Raw genomic sequence first — 26,199 nt, forward strand, 5'->3', positions numbered from 1 at the left:
AACTGTAATATGTATAGTTTTGAAAAGAAAAAAAAGAGTAAAAAGGACATTTTCACTCGTCTTGGTAAATACCTCTACGGACATATAAATATCATGTTCCATAAAATTATCACATTCCAGACAATTAAAGTGAGACCTCCATGGGTTTAATCTAGATCTAGGTATTATTCTCTCCGCTAAAGGACTCGGTAGAAGGGGTTCCACACCCCTACCAAGAGGGAGTTGAAAACAGGTGCCAGCAATTACCCCTGTAAATTACCGCTGAAAGATCTGGAACGTTATACCCTAGCTTCGTAGCATGTTCGTACTTTGAAACTGTATGAAAACTACCAAAACCTCTATGGGTGGGACTGTACTTGAAAAAAAAAAAACAATTTACGTCTGTGTCAATTTTCTTCTTCGAAAGACGTAGATATAGTGCTTGATTTCATTAAACTTTCTCTTATTTAAGCCTTCTCTTGTTGGCGTTTGTTGCTCTTAAAAGAGCATTCAATCGACGCTACCCTATAAAATTTGATATTGGTTTTCAAATTATTTTGCATATGCTACAACTTTGTATTTTATCATTGAATTGCTGTTTAGAGTGTGTCATTTAATTTAATTCTCAGTGTTCTGTTGGTGGAAACATTTTGAAGCTTGTGCTACTATCTTGGTCGATCGGATGAACCGATGGACCAAATGACGTTTCTTGGTTCTTGTGCATAGCTTCTTCATGCATCAATCTCACTTTATACTTTCTTCAACTGGCTGATTTCAAGCTATCATTTCTGTCTACACATCTAGTTGATCCAGGCAGCAATGTTAGCTGTAGGCTGATACAATATTTTCACACCTTTACAAAGAATCTGGGACATAAAAGAAGGACTTGACTGGATCTGAAATCGGGACTGTTAAGATCATCATTCCTTTTGACCCTGACGTTCACTGCATCAGCAGACGACCAGTTCTCGTTACCACGAGAAATATTTCATGTTTTGACAGGTACTGTTTGACCCCAGCCCAGAAAGTCCAATCAGCTTGCAAACTGCAATCGAAATATCCTTGCATCCATTGCTGACGTATATTTGGGCCATGTAATCAACTCCTATAGTTCTGCCGAAACCTGAGCAAATATTTCGCAGCAGAGCAGTATAGTCTATAAAGTATCAGAACTAGATGACAAATGAAATGTTCCTAAACATTTTGCATTGCTATGACCAACACGCACAACGGTACGACGCAAACCTTTATGAGGGAGTGTATTAATTTCACAATATCTCCTGCACCCTACAAAAGTATTTATGAAAATTATGTTTCATTAATTTTTGTCCTTACATTCTGCTAGAATGCAAATATTTGCATATTAATCAACTGATAACAGTCGTATACACTTAACTTCCCAGTGTAACCAAGAACTAAACCTTCATGTTCTCCAGACATTCTAAACTCAGCCGTGGGATACAAGCATGTCAGATTACATGTAAATCCGGCATAGCATACTGTTATGTATACTTTACGATCTTCTTCACTAAGCCTGGAGCGTGGCCTTTCGAATTTCCTCTCACTACAAACATTTCCTTACCCTCTGCATCTATTTTGGTGTCTGACGGTAAAAAAAAACGCATCCCCTTATCATTCTTATTTTAAGTAAGTTTCATCCGCCACCGGAATCATGCAGTATACGATCTATCATTTAACCCAGTGTGCCATAGGCCGCGCCAACATCTATATTTTTTTTTCTATTTTAAAGAAAAATCTCAAAAGACCCATTTAAGATGCCAAAGAGAGTTATTCATTTTTTTTACTTTACGAAGATAGATGGCAGATTAGATACGTTTTTTGTTGCTACCATTTTTTAGATTTTCATCCTTCTTTGCTGGTTGTGAGTCAATTTAAATCCTGTAGTATGTTATTCATCCTCCCATAACTTGACGAATTGTGATAAGTAAACTGACAAGGTCAGCTGTCATCGGCCGACGTAGTAGGTCCATCGTTAGACGTATCCATCAAATCACTGGTCAACAAAACATCTTTAATAGCGAAAGGTGTTGTAGTGAATCTAAACATACATGTTATTCATCAAGCTTCAGAGGTATCATTGACTGGTTGTATCCTACAGTGAGAAGGGATCTATTTTGTTTGTTTTCTGTTCTCTGGTATCCCTATCCCATCGCAAAGAGGCGTAGCAAGTGTTTGGGAGGTTATTGGGGCGTGTGTTAGGGGTCAATATTACTCGCCGACATTGGCTTACCTGTACCTGGGTAGACAGTAAACATGTTGATTCTGAAGAATACTGTAGAAAGGGATCGCGTCACCTTTATAATTTCGTCTTTCAACTAAGGTTTAATTCCACCCTTCTAATGTCGTCATCTAACAGTTTAAGGAGGTCATCTGCCTTTTACATAGTTCCATGTATCCCGCAGCTACGCCACAATTTAGTTTGACCAAGGTTTACGAGCAAATTAGTCAGACACATAATCAGAGGGATGCCTCGTATATCACGGTGTTTTATCGCAAAATGTGATACACCTGAAACCCGACGGGATCGTTGATACCTGATCTTTCAAACAAAAATCTAGACCGCCCACCTGATTTTAAGGGGTGTGAAGAAATTGTGAATAACGAATCTGGAAGCATTCATCTGTTCATGGTAAACACATAAAAGATGTAAGGTCTCGAAGGGGAAAAGAAAAGAGCAAAGAGGCGTCTTTGGGCAAATCTATGCATATTAAGGCAAAGGGACACCTCCCAAATGCCTGTTTCGACCAACGATCATTTTAATGCAGTTTATCCTGGTACATTTTTATTTGGACCAGGAGGATTACCTCTTTGAAGCAATTACCTATTATCAATTAATCGTCGAACTCATCATTGTATGTTTTGCGATAAACGAAGACAACCATGTTCACAAGCTTCTGATCATAATAGGGTTGTTTTATGAATAATGAATAAAATAGAGTCGTATATATTTCGGGGGAATCCTGCCGACATTTCAAGATACATCCTCCCAATGTGATAATACTCATTCTTCTTGACCACACCTTTACCTCACCAGGGACTTTAATGATATTTTCTTGACGAGAATTGGATTGACTCGCATGTTCGAGTATCCATCTTTGGGAAATAGTCCGCCCTAATTGCAGCCACTGCCCTACATGGTTTGAGCAACTTGACGACTTCCTTGTCATTCTCTCGGTATTATCAAATTAAAATCTCCCGTGCTGTACATATCCATGGCAAGGTGTGCATTGTGACACTATTTAGTTTGAAGGTGTAAATTATCGAATTATTTTCTTTATTGCTGTTCAGTGCTTCAACCATTCTCTAATATTCCTATAAGGGCCATAGCGAAAGTGTGTATAACAGTTTCCATGTATTTTAAGTCAGGAAGCTGTCATAGAAATTATTCTGAGTCTAATAAATTTCCTATAATTTGTTGTTTTAAGAAGGCGACAGTATGTGGAATTTTGGATAATGTATGACAAACGAATTAGAACTGACAAAATCATTTAAGATAAGATACGTGTAAAGAATAGTTTAGGCCCTACATAATTATTACCAATTTTAAAGGATTAATTAATGTCTTACAACTACCCTGAAACCTTTATTGGTTTATACAAAATAATAAAACGACTGAGGTAATTCACTTCTCCAGATCTATGAAATGGTTTGTTGCCTTCCAGACCCCATTACGACCCATAATGATGATTACTAATGATGGATGTTACCTTCCAGATCTGTTAATTTTGAACATCCATTCCCAGCAGGTGTAATGGCAAGGGAGCATTTTCATGTATAGATCAGTTACGAAATACGTAGGTGCAAAAACCCCTATTTTGAGTTTGTCACTAATGTTTCAAGTCAAACAGATCGATACGTATTCCTTTCACACCTTGTTGTTTATTGACATGAGAACCCCTTCTTCCAATTAGCGCCCGTGTTCAATCAGTGTGATGCCCGCTAAAAATCCAGGAACTCACCATGACCCACAACTACAAGATATCTCAAAACATTTCCACTTGAATGATGTCAGTAGCTAAACAAAGAAAATAAGTTTCAACTTCTTTTATAAACAAACTACTGTTTACGAGTCCATGTAATAAGATCGAGTTAACAGAATGAAAGTTGAGGATTGCAATTCCATTATTTACAAAGGGTTCAAGATCCTGGAATGGAGTTAGGTTAATGTAGCAAAGGTGAAATTTTAGAAACGAGGTCTATACCTCTGTCTTCCTTATTATTCTCGGCAAACAAAATGACAAAACAAAATAATATGCGATTATGTCGTGGCTTTATTCAATAGAGATGAACGCTTCCCGAAATTGGTGTCACAATCACATAAGTATAAAACATAGATATGAATACCTCTGATTAGAGACTTACATTCATGTATATCTGAAACCAACCGATAGCCTCGAATTAGCTCCCCGAAGGGGGGTTAAACCCCCGGCTAGAAGGCCCCCCTCCCAGAAAATTCAACGTTAAATTTCGCGGCTGCTTTCCCACTGGTTCTCTGCTAGCCGGACAGGAATACCAGCACAGCTATGAACTACATTTATGAGCTACCGGCAAATCGGTGGATTACAGATGTCATACTTATATCATATAATATACATATATATATATATACCAGCCTTCCCGCATGAGAACTTGGGTGAGGCCTAAATTTCACGAAAAATATAAATGTATACAGAATACCAGCCTCCCCGCCTATGAGATCAGGTGAGGCCTAAACTGAAAGTTCGAGCGTGACACCCTTACATAAAATATAAATGTATACAGAATACCAGCCTCCCCGCCTATGAGATCAGGTGAGGCCTAAACTGAAAGTTCGAGCGTGACACCCTTACATTCAAATCTACAATTGCGTTCTTAAAGTACTATGTAAAGTTATAAATAAATCCCCTTCGTCTAGGTACCGAATGAGGACCCGATTCAATATGAAATATTAATCAACGTACATGGCATCAAAGTGGAAAATCTAATAACTAGAGGCGAAAATATAATTCACTGCTTTAAACACCTTGCAAAAGTGACCATTGTGGATTAAAGAACATATGCCATGACAATAATATGACAATACAATTCATGTGAATTACCAATATATAACGAACACCCAGCCACAAAAACGGGTAAGGGCGAAAACCCACCTGACCACAGTCCAAAATAGATCAGAAGGATAAAATTCCCTTACGGCCCACATTTCTAAATGCACGACGATCTTGGTATTGTTTTGGTGTGCGACCAGGCAAACTGCCTCCGGATTTGAATTCGTGTTTCGTTATATAAATCAATATTATATTCATGTAAGTAAACTAATTCAAATGTCCATTATCGACAGTTCTACATCCCGTTATTCCATCCTGAACGAGCTGTACATTCCAATAAAACACAAATCAACTCTGAATGATACGTATAGCGTATCTTCATTCTCGACCTTCTCCAACGCATGTGTTTAAACAATATTCCAACATCGTTTGACCCAAACGTACCGTTTACATGGGTGGTTGTTGGGGAGGAGGTGGGAAAATTACAAGCGAATATTTTGGACGTTCATCTCCGTTGAAAGCCAAGACTAAAATGAAGGATTTTTCGCGCCTTCACACCTAGGCGCGCGCGCCAAAACATGCGCGCTCCTTGCGCCCAGTACAAATTATTGTCATTGTGGGCATAAACCAAACAGGCTGGCGCGCCATTGTGACGTATCACCTCGTCAACCGCGCCATTCCAAATTACAAATACCTTCATGACCTGGCATTGTTCACCGACTAATAAATCATTTTAAATCGCCGAGTCGTCTTTAAAATACATTATTCTCGGCAAACAAAATGACAAAACAAAATAATATGCGATTATGTCGTGGCTTTATTCAATAGAGATGAACGCTTCCCGAAATTGGTGTCACAATCACATAAGTATAAAACATAGATATGAATACCTCTGATTAGAGACTTACATTCATGTATATCTGAAACCAACCGATAGCCTCGAATTAGCTCCCCGAAGGGGGGTTAAACCCCCGGCTAGAAGGCCCCCCTCCCAGAAAATTCAACGTTAAATTTCGCGGCTGCTTTCCCACTGGTTCTCTGCTAGCCGGACAGGAATACCAGCACAGCTATGAACTACATTTATGAGCTACCGGCAAATCGGTGGATTACAGATGTCATACTTATATCATATAATATACATATATATATATATACCAGCCTTCCCGCATGAGAACTTGGGTGAGGCCTAAATTTCACGAAAAATATAAATGTATACAGAATACCAGCCTCCCCGCCTATGAGATCAGGTGAGGCCTAAACTGAAAGTTCGAGCGTGACACCCTTACATAAAATATAAATGTATACAGAATACCAGCCTCCCCGCCTATGAGATCAGGTGAGGCCTAAACTGAAAGTTCGAGCGTGACACCCTTACATTCAAATCTACAATTGCGTTCTTAAAGTACTATGTAAAGTTATAAATAAATCCCCTTCGTCTAGGTACCGAATGAGGACCCGATTCAATATGAAATATTAATCAACGTACATGGCATCAAAGTGGAAAATCTAATAACTAGAGGCGAAAATATAATTCACTGCTTTAAACACCTTGCAAAAGTGACCATTGTGGATTAAAGAACATATGCCATGCCAATATATCTTATGACAACAGTGTTTAGGCGGCATAATTTGACAAATTACCGCCAAACGAGAATATATTTTATATATATGATCGGCCGCCAAACACTTCATTCATTTTTTAAGCCTTCGTTCATAATTTAGTCTAGTTTTGCATTAGCTGGCCAAGCTAAATCAGTTATCATGCATATGTAGTCAAGTAGGCCTCCAAGCCCTCCAATAATTTTAAATGAATTTAAAATATATCATCTTTGTATAAAATCTTTGTACAGCCTTGACGTCGCTGTCTTACATGACACAGTTACCTGAAGGCTGGCATTCTTTGCCTCTAGCTATTCTGGCTGATATAAGAGTGATCATTTTATACGCAGTATACCTGTTTTCTATTCTTGACCAACATACCAGCCCGTTTTAAACCAGCATGAAATGACAAATACTTTGCACCTGAATATTTCACTTATTGCATTCCAAAACCAGATAGAAAAATCCAATTCAAGTATATGAACAAATATCCATCTCAAGTATAATGAGAGCATGAAAAACACTTCAATGTATTCAGCTGTTGGAAAAATCTCCCAATAGAAATACATTAAAACATAACCGTGTCAGAACTTCATTCACAATTAAAATCTGATTACCATGCGCAAAACTAAACAAAACATATGAAGGAAGACAAGATAATATGCCATTTGAAGTATCATGATTTTGATACAAATCTATTGCAATCTTCAAAATTGAAATTCATTGCATCACCAATTTTGATAAGTTATCAATGGTGGCTGAACGCCTTCAGCTTGACCATATAATTAACAAATACTGGCATCCCAACATTGCTAAACTAGCAATGCATGCCGCACTGAGGTACTGCCTCTGTCTTGTTGTCCCATTTGCCATACATGTATAACAGTGCATAATCTAACCCTATGCACACAAATAATTCAATTGTGGACAATCGATCGATAAAAACCAAACACGGCATTTAGCTAGTCACTTCACACTTAATTCCAACAAATACGGTACATACCATACTTTATTTTATTCATTTTTTCATTATTAGTATTTATTTTTGATTTGATATACCGGTACTGTTCTGTTGGAACTGAGATAAGATAAAATCTGAAACTGAAAACTTGAGTAACATCCACAGAACAACCCTATATAACCAATGGGGTATAACCATGATAACTGAAGGCACTAAAACCAATTAGATGGCCGAAAGCCATCAGTTTGACCATATAGTTAACACATACTAGCATCCCAACATAGCTAAACCAACAATGCATGCCGCACTGAGGTACTGCCACTTTCTTGTTGTCCCATTTGCCATATAATTATAACAGTGCATGACTTAACTCCATGCACCCATATGATTCAATTGTGGACAATCGATCAATTAAAATCCAACCACAGCATTTAGTTAGTCACCTCACTCTTAATGCCAACAAACAGACATCATACCATTCCTGAGTTATAATGGATTTTGAAAACTGTTCTGTTGGAAATGAGATAAAATAAAAACTGAAACTGAAAACTAGAGTAACATCCACAGAATAACCCCATATAACCAATAGAGTATAACCATGATAATTGAAGGCACTAAAACCAATTTGAACATGAACCCTTCCCGTCAGAACTACTCCGTTTATAGAGCTACACCCCTCATGCAGCTAAACTAAGAACCAGTGAACATAAACTGGAATTTTACCGGGGATGTTTCATTTTTCGATTATGTATTCACATATCGACGTAAAACATGACTGACTTTTTGTCTTATCATCTTCACCACATCCATGAAATAATTGTTTATTTCAAAATTAAAATAACATCCGACGAGTAGTCCTTCAAAGGATAATGAATAAAATTGAAGTGCCTTATACATTTATACATGCACATATATATATATTTGTCCTGAACAATATGTTACATTCTTGTTGGCAAAAGCACAAAGAGGCAAAGGGCTTTCTTCATATGTTCAAGTTCCAATCCCTTCCAAGTGAACAATATGGAGGACCTCATAAAAAGTCTGAAAATGAAATCATAATGAACTCATCCTCATATCATGGACTCATTATTCAAGATAGCCCACTGTATCATGATGTTTCAAACATGAAATTGTTTTCCCTGCTGCAATACTGTTCCTTGAAGGCTAAGATGTTTGTTCACCAGTTTTTTTTACTGAAGAAAACCTCTATTCCTTGGACTACGTATTATAAATCCACACCTGTCGGTAAATTATTAATATGAAGATGAAGACGTTGACCACTGCTCCAATTAGGGTAATTTCCGGCAGCATAGTTCTCAGGCTATACCCAGTTCATTTCTATTTATTACAAGAGCGTATTAACGCCACAATTGACATCCATTACCATGGACTCTAGGCTATCTGGTCAGGAACTAGATCCAACCAAAGGGAAACTCTTTGGCAGCCAGACTTGGAGCGTTCTAGGTTATACTATAGTAGGTCCGATTGTCATCAAACTTTCCTGCCAGCCTACCTTGCCTCGCAGTAGTCAGCTTGAATCCATTTTATCCAAAGAGCCGGCTCTGCAAAAGAAAACAAGAAAAAAGCCTGGGCAGAACACCTAAATCTGTATCTCGTACCAAAACGGGTTTGTCCCTCTGCTTTCCCTTTCAATTTATCACTCAATTATGAGCTTAACACGAAAGGAGCAGCTTCCCGAAACATCTGAAAACCGCCTTCACGGAATAATCAGTAGTCCTGCTCCTTATGTTTCATTTTTAACTTTAATTTTCCAATTCCCTACAGTACAACCCCAACCAGCGATGCAATATCATCTGCATACATGTGCGTGTCGCAACTTAGAATATATTTCAAAACCAGATTAAGCTTCAAATAATCTGTTCCAAATGACTATAACTTGTATTATTTTGAAATATATTATCATTATTATATCAGTATTCAGTTTACCTCATATCACTGCAGAAATAATCGAGCCAAATTATTGCATCCAGCCCATTGGAAACATTTTCATACTCAACGGGCCACCAACAAAATATTTCACACGCTGTACAATTCCAAAAAAGAAGATGTACTTTTGTAACCTGGTTCCTGATTGTGCAATCGGTAAATTTCGTTTGATTGGCCAGTTTACCTACATGGCTCATTGCATTAAAGGCATCCGTATTGTGTCCCCCGAAAGCAAAGGGGGGGGGGGTGACAGCATGGTGCATCTACAAGATTTCAGACTTTCCCACACATGCCCATTTACATAATTACATAATTATCATTCTTTTTAAAATGATATTATCTCAGTTCAAATCATTGACCAGCCAAATAGGCCTATTTGATAAATACCTTGAACCATGAGGTGCAACTAGGTTCAATTGTGAAGCGCTTTGAGCAGTTCGACTTCGAGGTTGATATAAAGCGCTATATAACAACCAGTAATTAAATTCAATTCCAATAGGGCCTAAGCATTTCTACTTTTTTTTTTTTTTTTTTACACAAAATAAAATCCACACAAAATCATCGCACATAAACGACTCCTATTACATAAAGGTTTCTTATTGGGAGGCCTATAATATTATAACAAACTGCTCGTTGACCACTTGACTTCAATCTAAACTAATTTGGGGATTCCAAGCTAGTTTGAAATTACATCCGACTATTATGTGCATGGTAAGTCCACTTTTACGTGTACCATGTTTCCTCGAAATGTGAAGCTCACATTTCCACCAAGCATCGGCATTCAATTCATGCAAAGTGAATTCCAAAAACCAACCCGTTTCAAGGCGTAAATGTATAAACAGAACTGCTTGGTGCAAGGTGGAGGTATTTATATTTAATGTATAATCATTATCACACTGTATCATCAACATCAGCAATAAATAGTATTATTTTCAATACTTTAAACTCTAGTTATTTTCCTTTAAAAGACTGTAAGAAATCCATACAATCGCATGTCATAATGCTAAGCCACATCCGCTACTTTTCAAGTGACTGATTCAACAATAATATCATGCCCGTCGCAGTCTGTAGATGTTCATTTAAAAACTGAGTAGACGTATACATATCTAGTATAAGCTCTTCCACCACCGGTCTATCCACATAATTTTTAGACCGAGAACACAGCTCATGCTGGCCCATATCCAGAAAAAGTCACAGAGGTCAAATACTACTTTTATAGGCCTAACTGAACCAGCTGATTTATCCCCAAAACAGACATGTAAAACCACGTCTACTGTTAGTAGATCTAACGTTGGACTTAGCCTAATTTCCTCTGTGGTGTCACCATTAAATTGTAGTCCGAGTACCTGTACTAGTAGTAGACTACTTGTAAATTTATAACAAAGACAAAGTGACATTTCTCACTCAGTTATTTATCAGCACCGAAAAAGTTCGAACTTTTTGCCAATCACTAGTAGACCCTCTGCTATTCTCACCATTTTTGCCAAAAACGGCGGCTTAAAATTAATCATGGTCTTAAATACATCTTAGCCTAGCCCATCACTAGGCCTAGAATAAGCTGTAAATAATGGCTGCTAGAACCAATTTCATATCGGCCTCTATAGACTTCATTTTTCTTTGATTTTCCATCGAAAATATACATCGATTCTGGCCGAAGCTTTAGAACCTCAATGTAGTCATATACTGAGGAGACTAACCCCAATTTCCAAACCACCGGCTGTGAAAATGTATTTACATCCATATTAACCACAGCCATGAACTAGGGCCTACACCTAATACGATACGGTAATTAACGTTAATAAAATTGTTGAACTCTTTTTAAAAATCACCATGACACACCTAGTGACCTAGTTCAGACACTAAAACAAGTCGTCAAGTAGGAACAGGCCTAGCTAGGCCCGTGTTTGAATTATGACGACAACCCCTCCCTTTTCCATCATGATCGTATAAACCGCTTGGACCAAATTAAAATTAATTCCAGGCCAAGTCCAAGCTATGTCTTATTATGGCTTGACATATGACCTACATTCAAATCTAAACATTGTGTTGACAAGCCAAATAGCCCCCCCCCCCCCCCCCATCGAACCATGTTTGCCTGACTACCTTAACTAGTCTTATGCCTGGCCTATGGTTGGTAATAGGATCTTCGCGTTCTAACGTGAAAACCGGGGGGGGGGGGGTTGACGGGCCATGAAATTGAAATGAAAAGGACTCAGAGCCTATTAACTCCTGACCAATAAGAACATGATTTTGTTCGAAATCTAAAGCCAGGCCTAGACAGGCCTACCTGCTCGTTACAAAGCAGGCCTCTTCTACGATTCATTTAAGCCTAACTTCTACTCTAAGTTAGCACTACAGTATACTAGGCTTAACGTTAGGCCTAACGTAGACCTACTAGGCCTAGGCCTAGGATACTATTTGACACTAAACCGTAGACCTAAATCTAGACTGAGTCTAGCCTAGATCTATTCCTGCTTCGTACTCACCGGATAGGCTAGGTCTTGTAGAGACTGAAACTTGTGAATTCTCTGGTAGTGGTACCGACCACGAGTACCCCGTTCCCCGTTCCGTCTGCCAATCCAGACCGTCGCCTCACCTCCCACAAGCAGACTCGAGAGCTCGGACTCAGGAGTAGGACCTCTGACTTCCGACAAACATTAAATACTCATAGTCATAGTCATATCATTGGGTGATCATGATGAATCATAGTCGACTGTATCATGGCGTCGCCGACAATGTCTAACTTATGCATGATTTTGTTGCCAATGTAGGCCTAACTTAGGCCTAGTCTCTAACCTTGTGCCAGGGTCCGTGCTCAAATGTTTTGTTGGCTGGGTTGGCTGTTGCCAGTCCCAAATCCTGCACGTTAACGACAAGACTCTCAGACTCAATAAAAATTCCAGGCTTATGAAAAGCCGAATGAACTGAATTCCACCTAGCAGCTTGAGTCACATTCTCATCATTCGTTCCCATCGTTGCTGAAACCAAACAGCTCAAAAGTTAGGGCCCAGCCGATCTGCTGACTGCTGTAATCGATACAGTCGCTCCCCGTCGTATTAAACTTGGTTCAAAGTCAAAGCAGACGAGTTGTTGTTAATGTTAGGCCAGGCAAGAAATAGAGTATCATCAAGTAATTCGGACTGCATTTTCAGCTTCATAAGCGAAATTGTTGTGAGTCCCGATCGATGATGGTTTCAACAAAAAATTCTTGTAGATTTCGTTGCTCTTTGTAGATTACGACGTCTTCAAAAATGCAAGGTCGTAAGAAAAATTACAAGCGAATATTTTGGACGTTCATCTCCGTTGAAAGCCAAGACTAAAATGAAGGATTTTTCGCGCCTTCACACCTAGGCGCGCGCGCCAAAACATGCGCGCTCCTTGCGCCCAGTACAAATTATTGTCATTGTGGGCATAAACCAAACAGGCTGGCGCGCCATTGTGACGTATCACCTCGTCAACCGCGCCATTCCAAATTACAAATACCTTCATGACCTGGCATTGTTCACCGACTAATAAATCATTTTAAATCGCCGAGTCGTCTTTAAAATACATTAATTCCTTAATTCCTTAATTTGATCTCGAATATTTTTTTTTATCGTCACAACTGCACGTCCTTCCATTAATAGCATCCAGTTGAACCATTGGTTCCATGGCAGAGCTATCCCTCCCTAGACATTTTTACGAAACACCCTGTTAATGACTGAGAAGAGGGCAACGGTTTGTTAAACACAAACCTATCAATTGCACGGTAAAGCTGCCACTCTCCTGACACATTCGAAGGATGAAAATGAAAAGCCGTCTTCTTCAAGAGGGGTTCCATACTCACCTCAATTGTTCTTTGTCCCTTCCAATTTTAAGAAGCTGGATCTTGCTTTTTCCACGTCTTGATCAAACATTTGCTCCGCGATGAAATGGGTTGTCTCTTTGGGTGATTGCTACTGTTAACCTTAATGCTATTTCATTATCGATTTAAGCGGTTGCCTTTGACGAGTGTTTACATTAACACCCGTACCTGAGCTGTAATGCTGATGTTTAGCTTTCATTAAATTGTATAAGACTTCCTTTCCGAAGATCATTTAACATTACATAAATTGAACATTATTCTCCCGCTGAAGCACAAAATGATTGCTGTACAACATCTTCCATGCGATTATTTCATTCAATATTGTTCCTTTTTCATCGGCGTGTATACTTTCCATGTCGATTTATTTAGACAATAATCCAATGGTTATATCTGAATTGCAATGTCGAGGACATTGAAAAAGGCATGACATTACGCATTCGCGTCATTTTTATTAACGCTATAGTAGTCAATATTTGTGAAGTCACAAAAATGACTTCATTTAAACAAACGTATGAATATATTCTTGAATTAGATCAATATGTACATGATTTGTAAATCTTTAGTTCCATCCTTGTAAATAAAGCATCTTGTGCATTTATACTTGAACAAAGTTTTTAAAAAGTGTAAGTTTTAAATAGCGACGTGCCATGACGTTCAAGAGAGGCACAGATAAAAACACTCAAATATCAAATGGCACCTCATAGTGATCGACCTACATGTGTCTGTTTTCTTTTAATCACATTTTGCTGAAAAGCCTGTTTGTTATCGAAAATAAATGGATGATTATAGTTGAATTGTAATACGACTCTTTTGGTAGAACTTAAAGTCCATTTTCAGATTATTGAGTTTTGTTTGATCGTGATGCAATGAAAATAGAATACGAGGCAAAATTTCGGCGCTTTTCTGTTTTCGCTTTCGCGATTTTAGACTCTGTATTATTTACTGAGATCTAGCCAATTGTGAAGTGGAGAGTTTCTTTCGAAAATCGTTTTGTTATAAAAACACAAAACGATTACAAGAATGAAAGAGACCACGCACAGCGTAACAGTAGCTGACGACTTTGTTTTCAATTTGTTAAAAGATGATATAAATCGATTAAAACTTCCAGGAATAGTTTCAAGTATGTGTTAATAGATGACCCAGGGTTTTAAAAGAACTTTTCTTCTCGGTCTCCAATATTTGGCACCTCTTAATTTTCTGAAGATTAAAACAAAACTTCCCGGACATTTTCGTTATTCTTGTTCAATTTTTGTTCAACTACATCATTTTATGACTCAATTCCCAAGGCTGACCTTAAATCATAAGTTTATAATAAGAATAGGCCTTAGCCTTTTAAATGCGTTCATTTAGCAGTACGGATGACTGTTTTTTTTTTCAACTACACAATGAAATCCTCTCATCCCGTATTATCCCGATGAGGGGCAAGGAACCCAAAAAATCTCAGCACCTGACTGATATTAAGAATGGTCACACATGCCCACATTCCATACTACTATACATAAGGAGTTGACCCCCATCCCCATCCACCAGAAAATGTAACACCCTGCACCTACTAAGAACAGGCAAAATCTGCCTATTTTGGCAGCTTAAGCGGATATTCCGACATGTCGGAGCCTCGTTGAATGAAGATGCAGTCCCACTCGGAAGCATTGGCGTCATGCTCCATTCATTAAGTGTGTTTGGCTCACAGCAGGGTTTTTACGATTTCTCACACCTCTCAGCGCGAGTTTTCAGGATCTCTGCCTTGATTTCGTCTGAAGGACGTCATACCATTTATCTTTTATATATATTATATTCATTTTTTCTCCTTTTATTACATCTTTTCCCCCTTCGTCCTATATGAGCTATGAATATGAATAGCTGCATTTGACTCTGTCGATGAGCTGCATTTGACTCTGTCGATGAGTTTGACTGTGCTGCATGTTGGCCGACACTTACACGTTATAAAAATTTGCTATTCTCTCTCAGGTTTTGGTACCTTCTTCCATATTGAAGTGTTGGTCACATTACCACAAATAAGGCTCAATATTTCTGGATGATTCATAATATTTCTTGATTATTGATAAGAAGTCACTAAAATAAATGTTCAAATTACCTTTTTCACAGAAAATACAATACAAGCTACCGACAAAGAGCCCCTCAATAATCTAAAACATTACATCAAACTTTTCTCAGAGAATAAAACTATTAAAAAATAACAGTAACTTCGTATAATTTTGTAATAAATGAGAATGTTAGAAGATACTGAAATATAATTTGAATTATACTGAAAGTTTTTACGAAGATTTATGCTTCAAACATTAAGCTTCTTTCTCCTGCTATCTTATATTGTGGAAAAAGGAAAGAACAGACGATTTATGCATTTTCAATAAATTACTCCGTCTTTGTCTGTTGTTCTACTTGTATTTTAGCCCCTCGAATTCACACGTCCTTCAAAAACATCTTCAAGCTACGAGAAAACAAACCGCAAACTGTGCTTCTCTGATGTACAGTTGAAATATTCACATCATGTGGAATAAAATCAATACTCCCTTTTTTGCCTTTTTCCACTCAAATGATTATTCAGTCTTTCAAAAACTGCGGTTTAGAGAAAACTGCAACTGTCTGTTGGAGCTTGCTCGATTAGTAAAACCTGCGTATGTCTATGGTTTGCTTGCTCTCTTGCAAGCTTTATAATAATTACATGTATCTACTTATCGTCTTCGCATTTGATAATTGGAACACCCCTCCCCCCTCCGCCCTCCCCCTCCTACAAGATGATGCCGATCAAAATGTAAGTATGCCTTTCTTTTGCAAGTTTGAATATGTTTATTCTTATCTTTTAACCAGTCAGAACATTTTGTTACCTACGGTCTTGGTTCAGTCTTTGGTCAGTTTTATTTCAATATCTCATCATCAGTCTTATTCCAAAGATATTTTGCTATGGATTGTGTTTTCATTGCCGGTTCTTACATCATGCTTTCCCAGGGGTTGCAAAGTTATATCTTTCATGCCGTTTTCATTATAATTTATCCTATACAGTTACCTGGTTATTATGGTTGTGTTCTCCGTTTCCTTCACCAACAGATTTATCGGTGAAGCTTCGTTCTATATCTGAGAATATACAAAACCATTTTGCTTCCCCCACAGCATGATAAGTGTCTGCTAATCTTATTAAATATTTATCCACTTTAAATGTGCAAACAGAAATATGGACAGATTCTTTTGTCCTTTGTCGAGGATGAAAGGACTTGAATTGTCAGGTTTGTGAGCATTATTCAAATACGCAGAGTCAATATTTGATTTCTTACTCTCGGCGTTGAATCCATGACCTTCGAGTATTCTTCTAAAAAAATGAAAATATGAAAAAGAACAATCCCACCTAAAACTACTCAATATGCTGAACCACCGCTCACATGGCCAATATTTACTTGTCGTTTTATGTAAAGATGATGTGACTATGAAAAGAAAATATCCGCTTTTAGACAAAAAAATGTGTTTGTATGAAGAGTTAATGTGGGTACATGGTATGGCTTGCTCTTAATACTGCAATGATCAGTATAGTATCTACATGCTCTAGCCGTATCCGTAGGGACAATTTCTCACTAAAATAATGTACGTTTTCAAGTTCATTTGGAAAATACTATACTAAGCCGAATAAGTTTGAGTAATTTTCAGAGAAACATGTAAAAAACAATTGTCCACATAAAACTTGCTAAACAGCCCTATAAATGATATTCGGTTATCTTTTGACATTTCCACCAATTCTCGCATAAAGTTTGCATTCTATTTTTATATGGTTACTTTATTACATTTCTAACTTTTGGACCAGTACTGATCTTTAAAAAAACAACTTCCAATTGAATTTGCATCTGCTCCGTCATTTGACATTTCAAATACAAGTCATCAAGTATCCGTAGTTCTGAATTAATTGCGATATATTTGTTCCTCTGCGAGCGAATAGTTTGTGGCAAACCCATTCTTGTAATTAAATAAAATATGATAAATGAGGTTCGCGTGGTTAAAGATTCGGAACCGCCCAACACTCCTGCTGGCCAGCTCCTGGTTTTATCGTTATAGATGCTTCATTTGCATTGAAATTCAATTAGCGCTTATATACCCTATCCTCCCTTTAACCGTGAGATTGTTGAATCCCTCTAGCTGGTCTGTGGATGAAATTCTAATAAGAAAAAAACATATACAAATAAGTACATTATCGATTTGATACAGATTATATACACCCTAAAACAATCTATTCATTTTTTATTAGGAGTGTTGACGTAATTTAGGAACAGCCTTGTCAAAAGGAACCAGTATATTCCTTTAAGGACGTTCCACAGTTATGTTTGTGCGCATTATGATCTGCGCATAGTTTACACTCTGCGCGCTGACGTCACAATGGATGAACAGGTGATTAATTAGCTGCGGGTATGTGCTGATTTTTCTCATCTTCTGCACTTTAACTGCAGATCTGATGCGTTATTTCATGAAGCTAAAAAATGAAATTATTCCATGGACCATTCAAAAAAAGATTCTCTACAATTTCAAAATACTTTACTCTGCAGTGCTGCCAAGAATCACGAATATTACCCCGAGTTTGAATAAATGGTAGAGTGGTTTTGATTTTTTCTTTACATAGATACAAAGCATTCGGCGCATTTTTGGTGTTTTAAAAAGCACATTTGCACTAATAAAAATACTGATAGTTAAAAAAAAAGCACATGAACCCCTATTTTTTAATGTTTGTTCCTCTTAGGTATACCTTCCTCTACAACTCTACAAATGTTGGTGAAAATGACATGGATTTTGAATAAAGTGCAGCATTTATTGTACTTTTGTAGTTTGTTACTGAAATTTCACATTTTTTAGATTGGGATTTTGTTATCTTTTACGCAATTTTTAAGAACTGACAGTGCTGTTAAACTTAAAATTGCAAACAAATAGCACTATAAATATATTCTCCATTCTAACGATACAATTATTAACTCTCTTGCGAAATTTGATGACTTTTTCATGTATTTTGACTGAGTAATACAGGTTTAAACTCATTGTAGTAATCTTGGGCGGTCTAAAAATGCCAAATTCTTTTGAATGCGCAATTCTTAAGAAGATCAATTTGGGTGAACTTTGAAGTTCTATAGCAAAAAATCAAGCACATGGACCTATGTTAATTTTTGCATATTTCGAATATTAAGGTTCTAAAGTATCTATGTGCAAAGTTTGGTGAAAATGACATGGATTTCACTTTAACTGTGGAACGTCCTTAAATGATAAGTTTTAGTCTAAAAAACGATTTTTATATAAATTCTGTGAAATGCTCCTCCGGCAAAGTACATGTAACATTCAGTAGATTGTTAGAGTGCACATGGCCTATATGGAGAAGCTATTATACTGTTCGACCCATGATTATTTAGATAAGTGACTTACCTTTGAATTTTAAGGCGGCGTCTGACGTGCATACTATTGTACGCAATCTACACTCACCATTTAGCTCGCAATTATGGAAAGTTTTTAAGAAATAGTTTGGGGAAACGACGCGACGTCACCCTAGAGATTTAACCTCATGAAAACAATTAACAATTGCAATGTAGGCATATGGGCTGTATCCCAAAACATAACCATATAAATTGAAATAATCTTTCACCTACTTGCTCAGTACATGATGTACGTTACCATGGTTACGTGTCATTTATTAATCCATCGACCTACTAATCAAAAGGCTGAAAATACGTGTTTTTAGAAACTTGTTGTGGGAACCGGAAGGGGGGCATATATGCACATATAATTTATACGAGGTGACGATTTGATGATATTTTCAAGCTGTTAAATACCTTTCGACCATAATCATAAATTATTTGAAACGCTCGATTCTCCTAACATGTCCAACAGTTTCAGTATGGTTTCAGTACGTGACAACAGCTCAGATATTGCAAAAGTTTTTTAAGTTTTGTGGTCGATATAACGTGCCTGAAATATGCATCTCATGGTCATCAAATTGGATGGTTATTTATCCACCATCAAAGTAGACACCTTAAATCTTTCACTCAAACAAATAACTGAATTGACCACAAACACAGCGAGTCATGATTGAATTACCAACACGTGCGCGATAATTCTTTATTGGCATTCCTCTGTTCTTTCGATCTACACAAAGAATGAAATAGCAAAAATGAGCAGCTACCAAAATGAAATTAGCCGTGCCCAAGTTTCCACAGTGACTTGCAACGAGGATTAGAATTTGTCGGACCATGGTCCATGGTCGGACTAAGCGGAAACTTAAGTCGCCATGGTTACTCGATCAAATAAAAGTATTTTCGTTTCCCGTCGCACTATAATTATTCAAATTAAGCTTCATAATGGAGTTGACCGTTTTAGAAAGACCTATCCCTTCTTACTAGGGAATTGGAAGGAATTGTGCGATGCCGAGGCTGTCAATAAGCATTTCGTTTCCGGCAGACGACAGCGTGTAATTTCCTTCATTTTTGTACTTCTCTATTTCGCGCGTTTTTCGCTCCTTCACGTCTCCCTCCAATTGTAAAGTTGGGTCTCGTTTCGAAGACGGCGTTAATTGGATAGAGTTATTTTAACCCTTTCCGTCTAAAAAAAAAATTGCAATTTGTTGACAATTATTAATCACGTGACTAGGTGATGGGTAGTTTAGGAGCGTGCTTGATTGAATAATTGGTCAACTCACTCGACTAATGCTGAGGAAACTAGTCTATAAATAGTAAATTATACTTCAATTTGTATGAAATCTGTTTTTAGAATTTGTAAATCTATTTAAGACCTCATTCCTAATTGAAAAGGCAGGGTAGATAGGGAATTTAACAGAAACTTATATATTTTCTTTATACCTGGTAATCAAGTTACATATAGGAAGTCTCTTACACTGATCATTACATTTGTTTTACTTCATCATGTTCACTGAAATCGATCTCATCTTTGATTATATGGCAAACGTTTTAAGCTGACATTTGATACATACTCTTTTAGTTTCAGTATTAACGTTAATTCGACTTTAAGGAAGTATCACAAAGTACTCACTATAAATACCATTATTTGTGTGGCATTCATCTCATCCCAAATGCAATGGATCTATCCTTATAATATAAAAATGACACTCGTTCATCAATAGCGCAAGCTATCATACCTAAACCGCTTAACCAGGTTTGTCATTTTCAGTCCCACATCTTTACATCGGCGTAATGATAGAAACTGAAATGTCCAGACACCCTCGTCACAATATTCTAGTTTTTGACAAGTTGACACACTTTGTGGATTTTATAAAGAGGTCAATCCCACTTTTCATGGTAGGATAGCCTAGAGGAGTGTTAAACATGGTCAAACTTAATCAGAAAGTCCTCTCTTTTGGTTCAACCATGTCAGTTTCGGCGAACCAAGTGGATTAATTGGGTTAAATTGTGGTCAAAGCTACATAGCTGGAGGAAATTTATTTTATTCATGTTATAGCTTTGTCAAACTTTATATCTAAAGACAGAAACGTATAGCTCCCTTGAATATCATTTTACCAATAGTATGTGCATGTTGCACTGCATAGTGCGATTAAGCAATATATGCGTATGCTCCAGAAATATATTAGACCCTGTCTAGCATTCTTATATAGTGCCCAGTTCCATTATTCTCAATGAAAATGAAAATGACGGCACGAGATAAAATGGAGGATCGAAATGATTGAGATAACTCTTTGAAACCCCTTTCAAATCGTTAACTGCTAATACTGGATTTTTAACCGTAACATCGCCAATTGCCAAAATGCAGAAAGAGACTTTATTTATCTAAAGTATACGTGTACAATGATAATTACTTAACATATTGTAGTTCATTAAGTAAGCATTTTTTTCATGATGAACATGAACATCTTTTAATTCGATAATTTCTTTAATTCTTTTCCTACAGCATGTAACTGCAACCTACACGCACGCAAATGTCGTTTTAACATGGAGCTTTACAAACTGTCGGGGAGAAAGAGCGGTGGGGTCTGCCTGAAATGTCGCCACAACACAGACGGGAGATACTGTCACTACTGTAAGGAAGGATTCTATAGGGATCAGTCTAAGCCTATCACACACAGGAAAGTTTGCAAAGGTGAGTGAATCAGTGAACAAAATAATGAACAGTAGAATATTTAGCCGTTTTATTATATAAAAAAGATATCTGCGCGATGCAAAAAAAGCTATTTAAGTCTCTATATAGCCTCTTCATATTGCATTATTTTCACAAAATATTAACAATGATTCATTGTCATAAATAATTGTAACAATTTTACCACAAAAAAGTGTAAAATAATGATTCCCTAAAGCTTTGCGTTTATCTCCAATATGTCAACATCTACCTTAGACAAACAAGTTTATTTATAAAACGAAACGTCAAAAGTAGTGTATTTTCATTTATAATCATTTATGTATATTAACACGGATAACCATCTAACCTTGGCATCGGCTTAGAATTCAGTAACACTTCAGAATCAGTAAATATACATGTACAAAACACATTTTACACACTTGCAATGAGGTCCATTCAATACCAAGTGAAGAAACAGTTGAATGGTAAGTATCCATTCTCCGTTGCACTATTGAGGCTGTGTAACACGATGGCAAATGAGCTTGTCAGGTCTCCGTTGCCACCGAGAAGTGACAAGCACCATCCTTCTTGGCTGTCGAGCCCTGATCCGTGGATTCTTTATGAGTTTGGTGAGGGTTAATGGAGTTCAAGCATCTCCGACCTTGACACAAAGAAGAGCCAAGGGGGTAGAAATCGGGTTAGAACATCACCAATTCGAAACAGAGCAAACCTAGAGCCAGACCCTTCAAATATTGCGGTCTAAAGAAACTGGAACAGAAGCCTGGTTTAAGTCTATTTTAAACATAATTTTGACTCTGTTACAATTATTCCATGCCAGCTCAAGCTATTATGACGTCAACATTTCTGTTCAAAAGCAATTCGTAATGTAACCCAGCTCCTTCGGCCTCTCTCCGTTTTCAATCTACTACATTGCTTACACTGGAAATGCAAATGTTTTGCATGTATTAGCCAGGTTGCAAGACCAATATGAGTCAATATGCGCTTAATACAATTAATTACCCTTTCTGAGAATATTTGGAACCAATTGACAGATTGACAAAAAGAAATCAATGACAATTAAAGGCCGTTTATAAAAACCAAATTAATTGAAATTATTATGAAAATTTTCCACATTTCCGTATTTCCACATTTAGCTACCCCCCCCCCCCCCCCCTCTATATTTCCCATTCCTTTTATCTACCTTTCCACTATCCCTATCTGTGTCACGGTGCGCTGTCCACACCACTCAGTCGATATTAAGGTCATTGTTTCTCGCTACTGTTTCGCATCATCTCAAGTGCCGAAAGGTTTAATTTACCCATGTAGGATATACCCGCGATCAATTTTCGATGCCAAGGTTGTCGAAATTATACTTTCCCGTTCGCTGAATTGAATAACTTTGACTTTGTTTTAGTTGGCACCGAGTTAACCACGAGGTATTTGGGAAATAAATAAGTCAGTGTTTTCGTTACCTTATCCTGGGATGCTAAGCTTGCGACTCGCAATATTATTTAAACAGAATAATAGGTATAAACCTAACTCAGCATATTATCAAATATCAATATCAAACATTCAATTTCAATTGCAAAATGATGATTGATTCTAAATTTCCAATGCATTTGAGAGATTTATATTCCACATCGTTCAGTGGTTAAGTGTCCATGTCTCAACGCTTTCGTCTAGTTGGGGACACGGGTTCGAAGCCGCGTTAAAGTGTATATAGTGTCATTTTCGGCATAAATGGTCAAAACTTAATTGCCATTATAAACTTCTCAGAGAAGACCTTAAGCCATTTTTTTTCTACTTGCTCGCTCACAAACAAACCTACATACCTTTATCAAAATGAAAGTGAAAAATATGGCATTAGTTTGTTGAATGTCGAGTGTGGGATGATCAAAATGCATTAGGCACTATAGGAAGAAAACAAAAACATTAACTGCACATGACAGTGAATAGTGTGCAAGCCACCACTTACAACCTAGACACCCCGTTACGTAACGCCACTTCTATTCCAGATAGGCCGACGTCTTTGTAATATTTGGATAAGGGTTACATTTTAAGACAAATTGCGGATCATGCCTGAATTCTCTACTGGTTAACAATTCGTATAGTTGTGCATATTAAATTTACTACACTCTTTTCCGTAAATCAATTTCGTCCTGTATTATTACTACCATGTACCCTACTGTCTGTGAATTGTATTCGGTTCTACCTCACTGTACGCCTCAAGCAGTTTCATCTAACAGCAACACATGATTCCATCGATCACGCCCACCATCCCTGTCTAAATGTGACTTTGGGACTCTTAACCCCTTCCTTATTCCTTTATTTTGTCGGTGGCCACACACACCTTAAGATGGTTTCAATAACCCACGTGATTCATTTATTCCAAAATTTACTTAATATTTGGATACGGGTTTTTTTTACCCACAAAAAAATGTAGGCCTATACGCAATGTCGTTTTGAATTTTGGAAGAAGTTTACTTCCTAGATCATGAGAGATTTTTGTCAATATTATATCCACTATTTTACAAAACTGTAATTTCCCCCACAAATCACACACATAATTATATTCCGTTATATTTTTTTTTTCATATTCTTTCTCATATTTTATTGTTTATTTTCTTTGTTGATTGAAAAGTTCAAATATAGTGTCATGTTCACATATGCTTTGTAACATATTGCACTCGAGTAGGCTCATATGTCAGGTCATGCAAATTGAACTGAACTGTCACAGCCCTAATAATGCCAATGCCCCACCCCCTCTCTATCTCTCTCTCTCTTATTGGTGGTATGAATTCCTATCATCATGATGATCATTATGTTAATGATTTTGCGAAATAAACAAGTATTTCAAATGATATTCCTGATATTCAACTGGAAAAAGAAATTGGATGCATTCATAATGTTGGTGCAAACGCCAAATATACCATTTTCATGTAGTTTGTTTGGCTACAGAACAAAATTAGTGATGCAAATTATAAGTGTTTGGACAACTATTCCCAAAAAGGATAGCGATTTTCATTGCTTCGAAAATAAGCAGTGGACATTATTTCAAAACTTCTTTTTGTCAGGAGACTTTTATCTTCGTCATCCTCTTCGTCATGCTACATTTATACAAACGATACCGACTCCAAATCAACCGATGGTATGTCATTGGAAGTCAAGGACCCGTATTGTGAAGTCAGGTTTATCTTAGTCCATAGTCTAACTATGTGCTAGAATTATGGAAAGCCAAAAATGTCATAATTTTTTTAGTTACATTATATGTTTTTATTGTGATCTTACCTAATTTATGAATTGTGAAGAAAGATATCTTATTTATCCTTCCGAGAAACAGTTAAGAATGATTTGAGAGAAAAATTAACTGATACATTGAAATTCTACTGTTAGTGATTTATGCCACTATTGGCTATCCATAGTCAATTTACACATTTAAACCAGAGTTTGAATTAAACCCGACTTCAGGACACGGACCAATGAGGGTTCTGTGGTCGGAAAAGAGTCTATTCTGTCGGTGTGACTGTGTCATAAAGTAAATATTCGCTCACACCCTCCGCTTCAAGTCCATTGCCTTTCCTAAGAGACACCACTCATGTTTAATTGACAAATATGATCAGTAACTCGATTGTTTGAGGAACTGGGTCCAGTCATCAGACTTGAGCTTGGCATGTTAAGAGTGACAGGGCTCCTGTCGCCATGAAGACTGCATTGTACCCATGATCCTGACGAGCTAACAGATAGAGGACAAATACAAAGAAAAAATGAAATAAGCATCAAAATGAAAAGATAGATCATTTGATTTTGTTGTTATTGTTTTAACAAGATATTAATTGGAGATATTTAGATATGTGAATACCAGATTTAATACATTGATAAACAAAGGAAATTATACGAAATACAAAGATATATTATATAATAGATTAAAACAAAGTGAAGCCATTTCGATCATATAAAATGTAAATTACAATTCTAGAGTCCTGTTCACCATTCGAATGGGCATCAATTAAAACTTTCAGCCATGGAGTCATGATCACAGGCAAAAAATAAATATATGATAATACTGAAACTAGAAGACCAGGACCGTTATTGCAACAAGTTACGAACGATTCAATCAGTATCAAAGAGTGATTGATCTAGATCTTTGTAGTTAAGAGACATTGATTTCAGATCAAATGCAGTTTATGATTCTATCGCAACTCTTTGTAAGATGGGGTCCCGAGACCCTGATGTATGATGAATATACATGTAGGTACAGGCCATTCAGACAATGTAATATCGCCATTTTGATAAACACTAATTCATTAACCATCTGCAGGACTCATTGACACGTTTTGAGAGCACAGGGATTCAAATGTCACGTCAACCACAGAACTAATGTTCAATCATTTAACTCTACATCCTCTCATTAGACCTTTCAATGATGCTTTGGGCTAACGGCTTGTTCGGGATGCCTTCCAAATTACCCTCATGACAATTGTGAATTGTTGGAATAACGCCCATGACCTATAGGTACAGACTATCTCGTCACCTTTCATTTTCGAATCGTGAGCTTCGTCCATTCTGAGCACACTCAATTAAAGAAGATGTCCCTGACTTTCAGTAATAAGTTATATCCATCTTTTATTCCAGTTTTATCATTTCGCCCTGTTTCACTCAAGAATGCTCACCATCACCTCCTGGTCCCTATATTCACCATCCTTCTCCTTCTCTCTCTCTCTCTCTCTTCTTTTCACTTCCTTTTTCTACAAGAAATCACC

General features: G+C 37.2%; 1 protein-coding gene and 1 long non-coding RNA gene across 2 annotated transcripts in view; one reads left to right on the plus strand and one right to left on the minus strand.

Moving 5' to 3' along the window:
- Positions 1 to 25,188, plus strand: part of LOC129269211 (netrin-1-like) — a 73,291-nt gene extending 48,103 nt beyond the window's left edge. The window contains exon 2 of the mRNA XM_064105490.1: positions 21,275 to 25,188. Coding sequence (XP_063961560.1) covers positions 21,275 to 21,471 — 197 coding nt within the window. The 3' untranslated portion in view covers positions 21,472 to 25,188. The remainder of the gene's footprint in view (positions 1 to 21,274) is intronic.
- LOC135155668 (uncharacterized) lies at positions 4,254 to 13,082 on the minus strand. The gene is made up of 2 exons (XR_010294838.1): positions 9,535 to 13,082; positions 4,254 to 9,149 (listed from the first exon to the last, which is right to left on the minus strand). It is a non-coding gene; the product is annotated as an uncharacterized LOC135155668 (long non-coding RNA).
- Positions 25,189 to 26,199: the final 1,011 nt, after the last annotated feature.

This window comes from Lytechinus pictus, chromosome 10, assembly GCF_037042905.1.
Source record: "Lytechinus pictus isolate F3 Inbred chromosome 10, Lp3.0, whole genome shotgun sequence".
In the NCBI taxonomy this organism is placed as follows: Eukaryota; Metazoa; Echinodermata; class Echinoidea; order Temnopleuroida; family Toxopneustidae; genus Lytechinus; species Lytechinus pictus.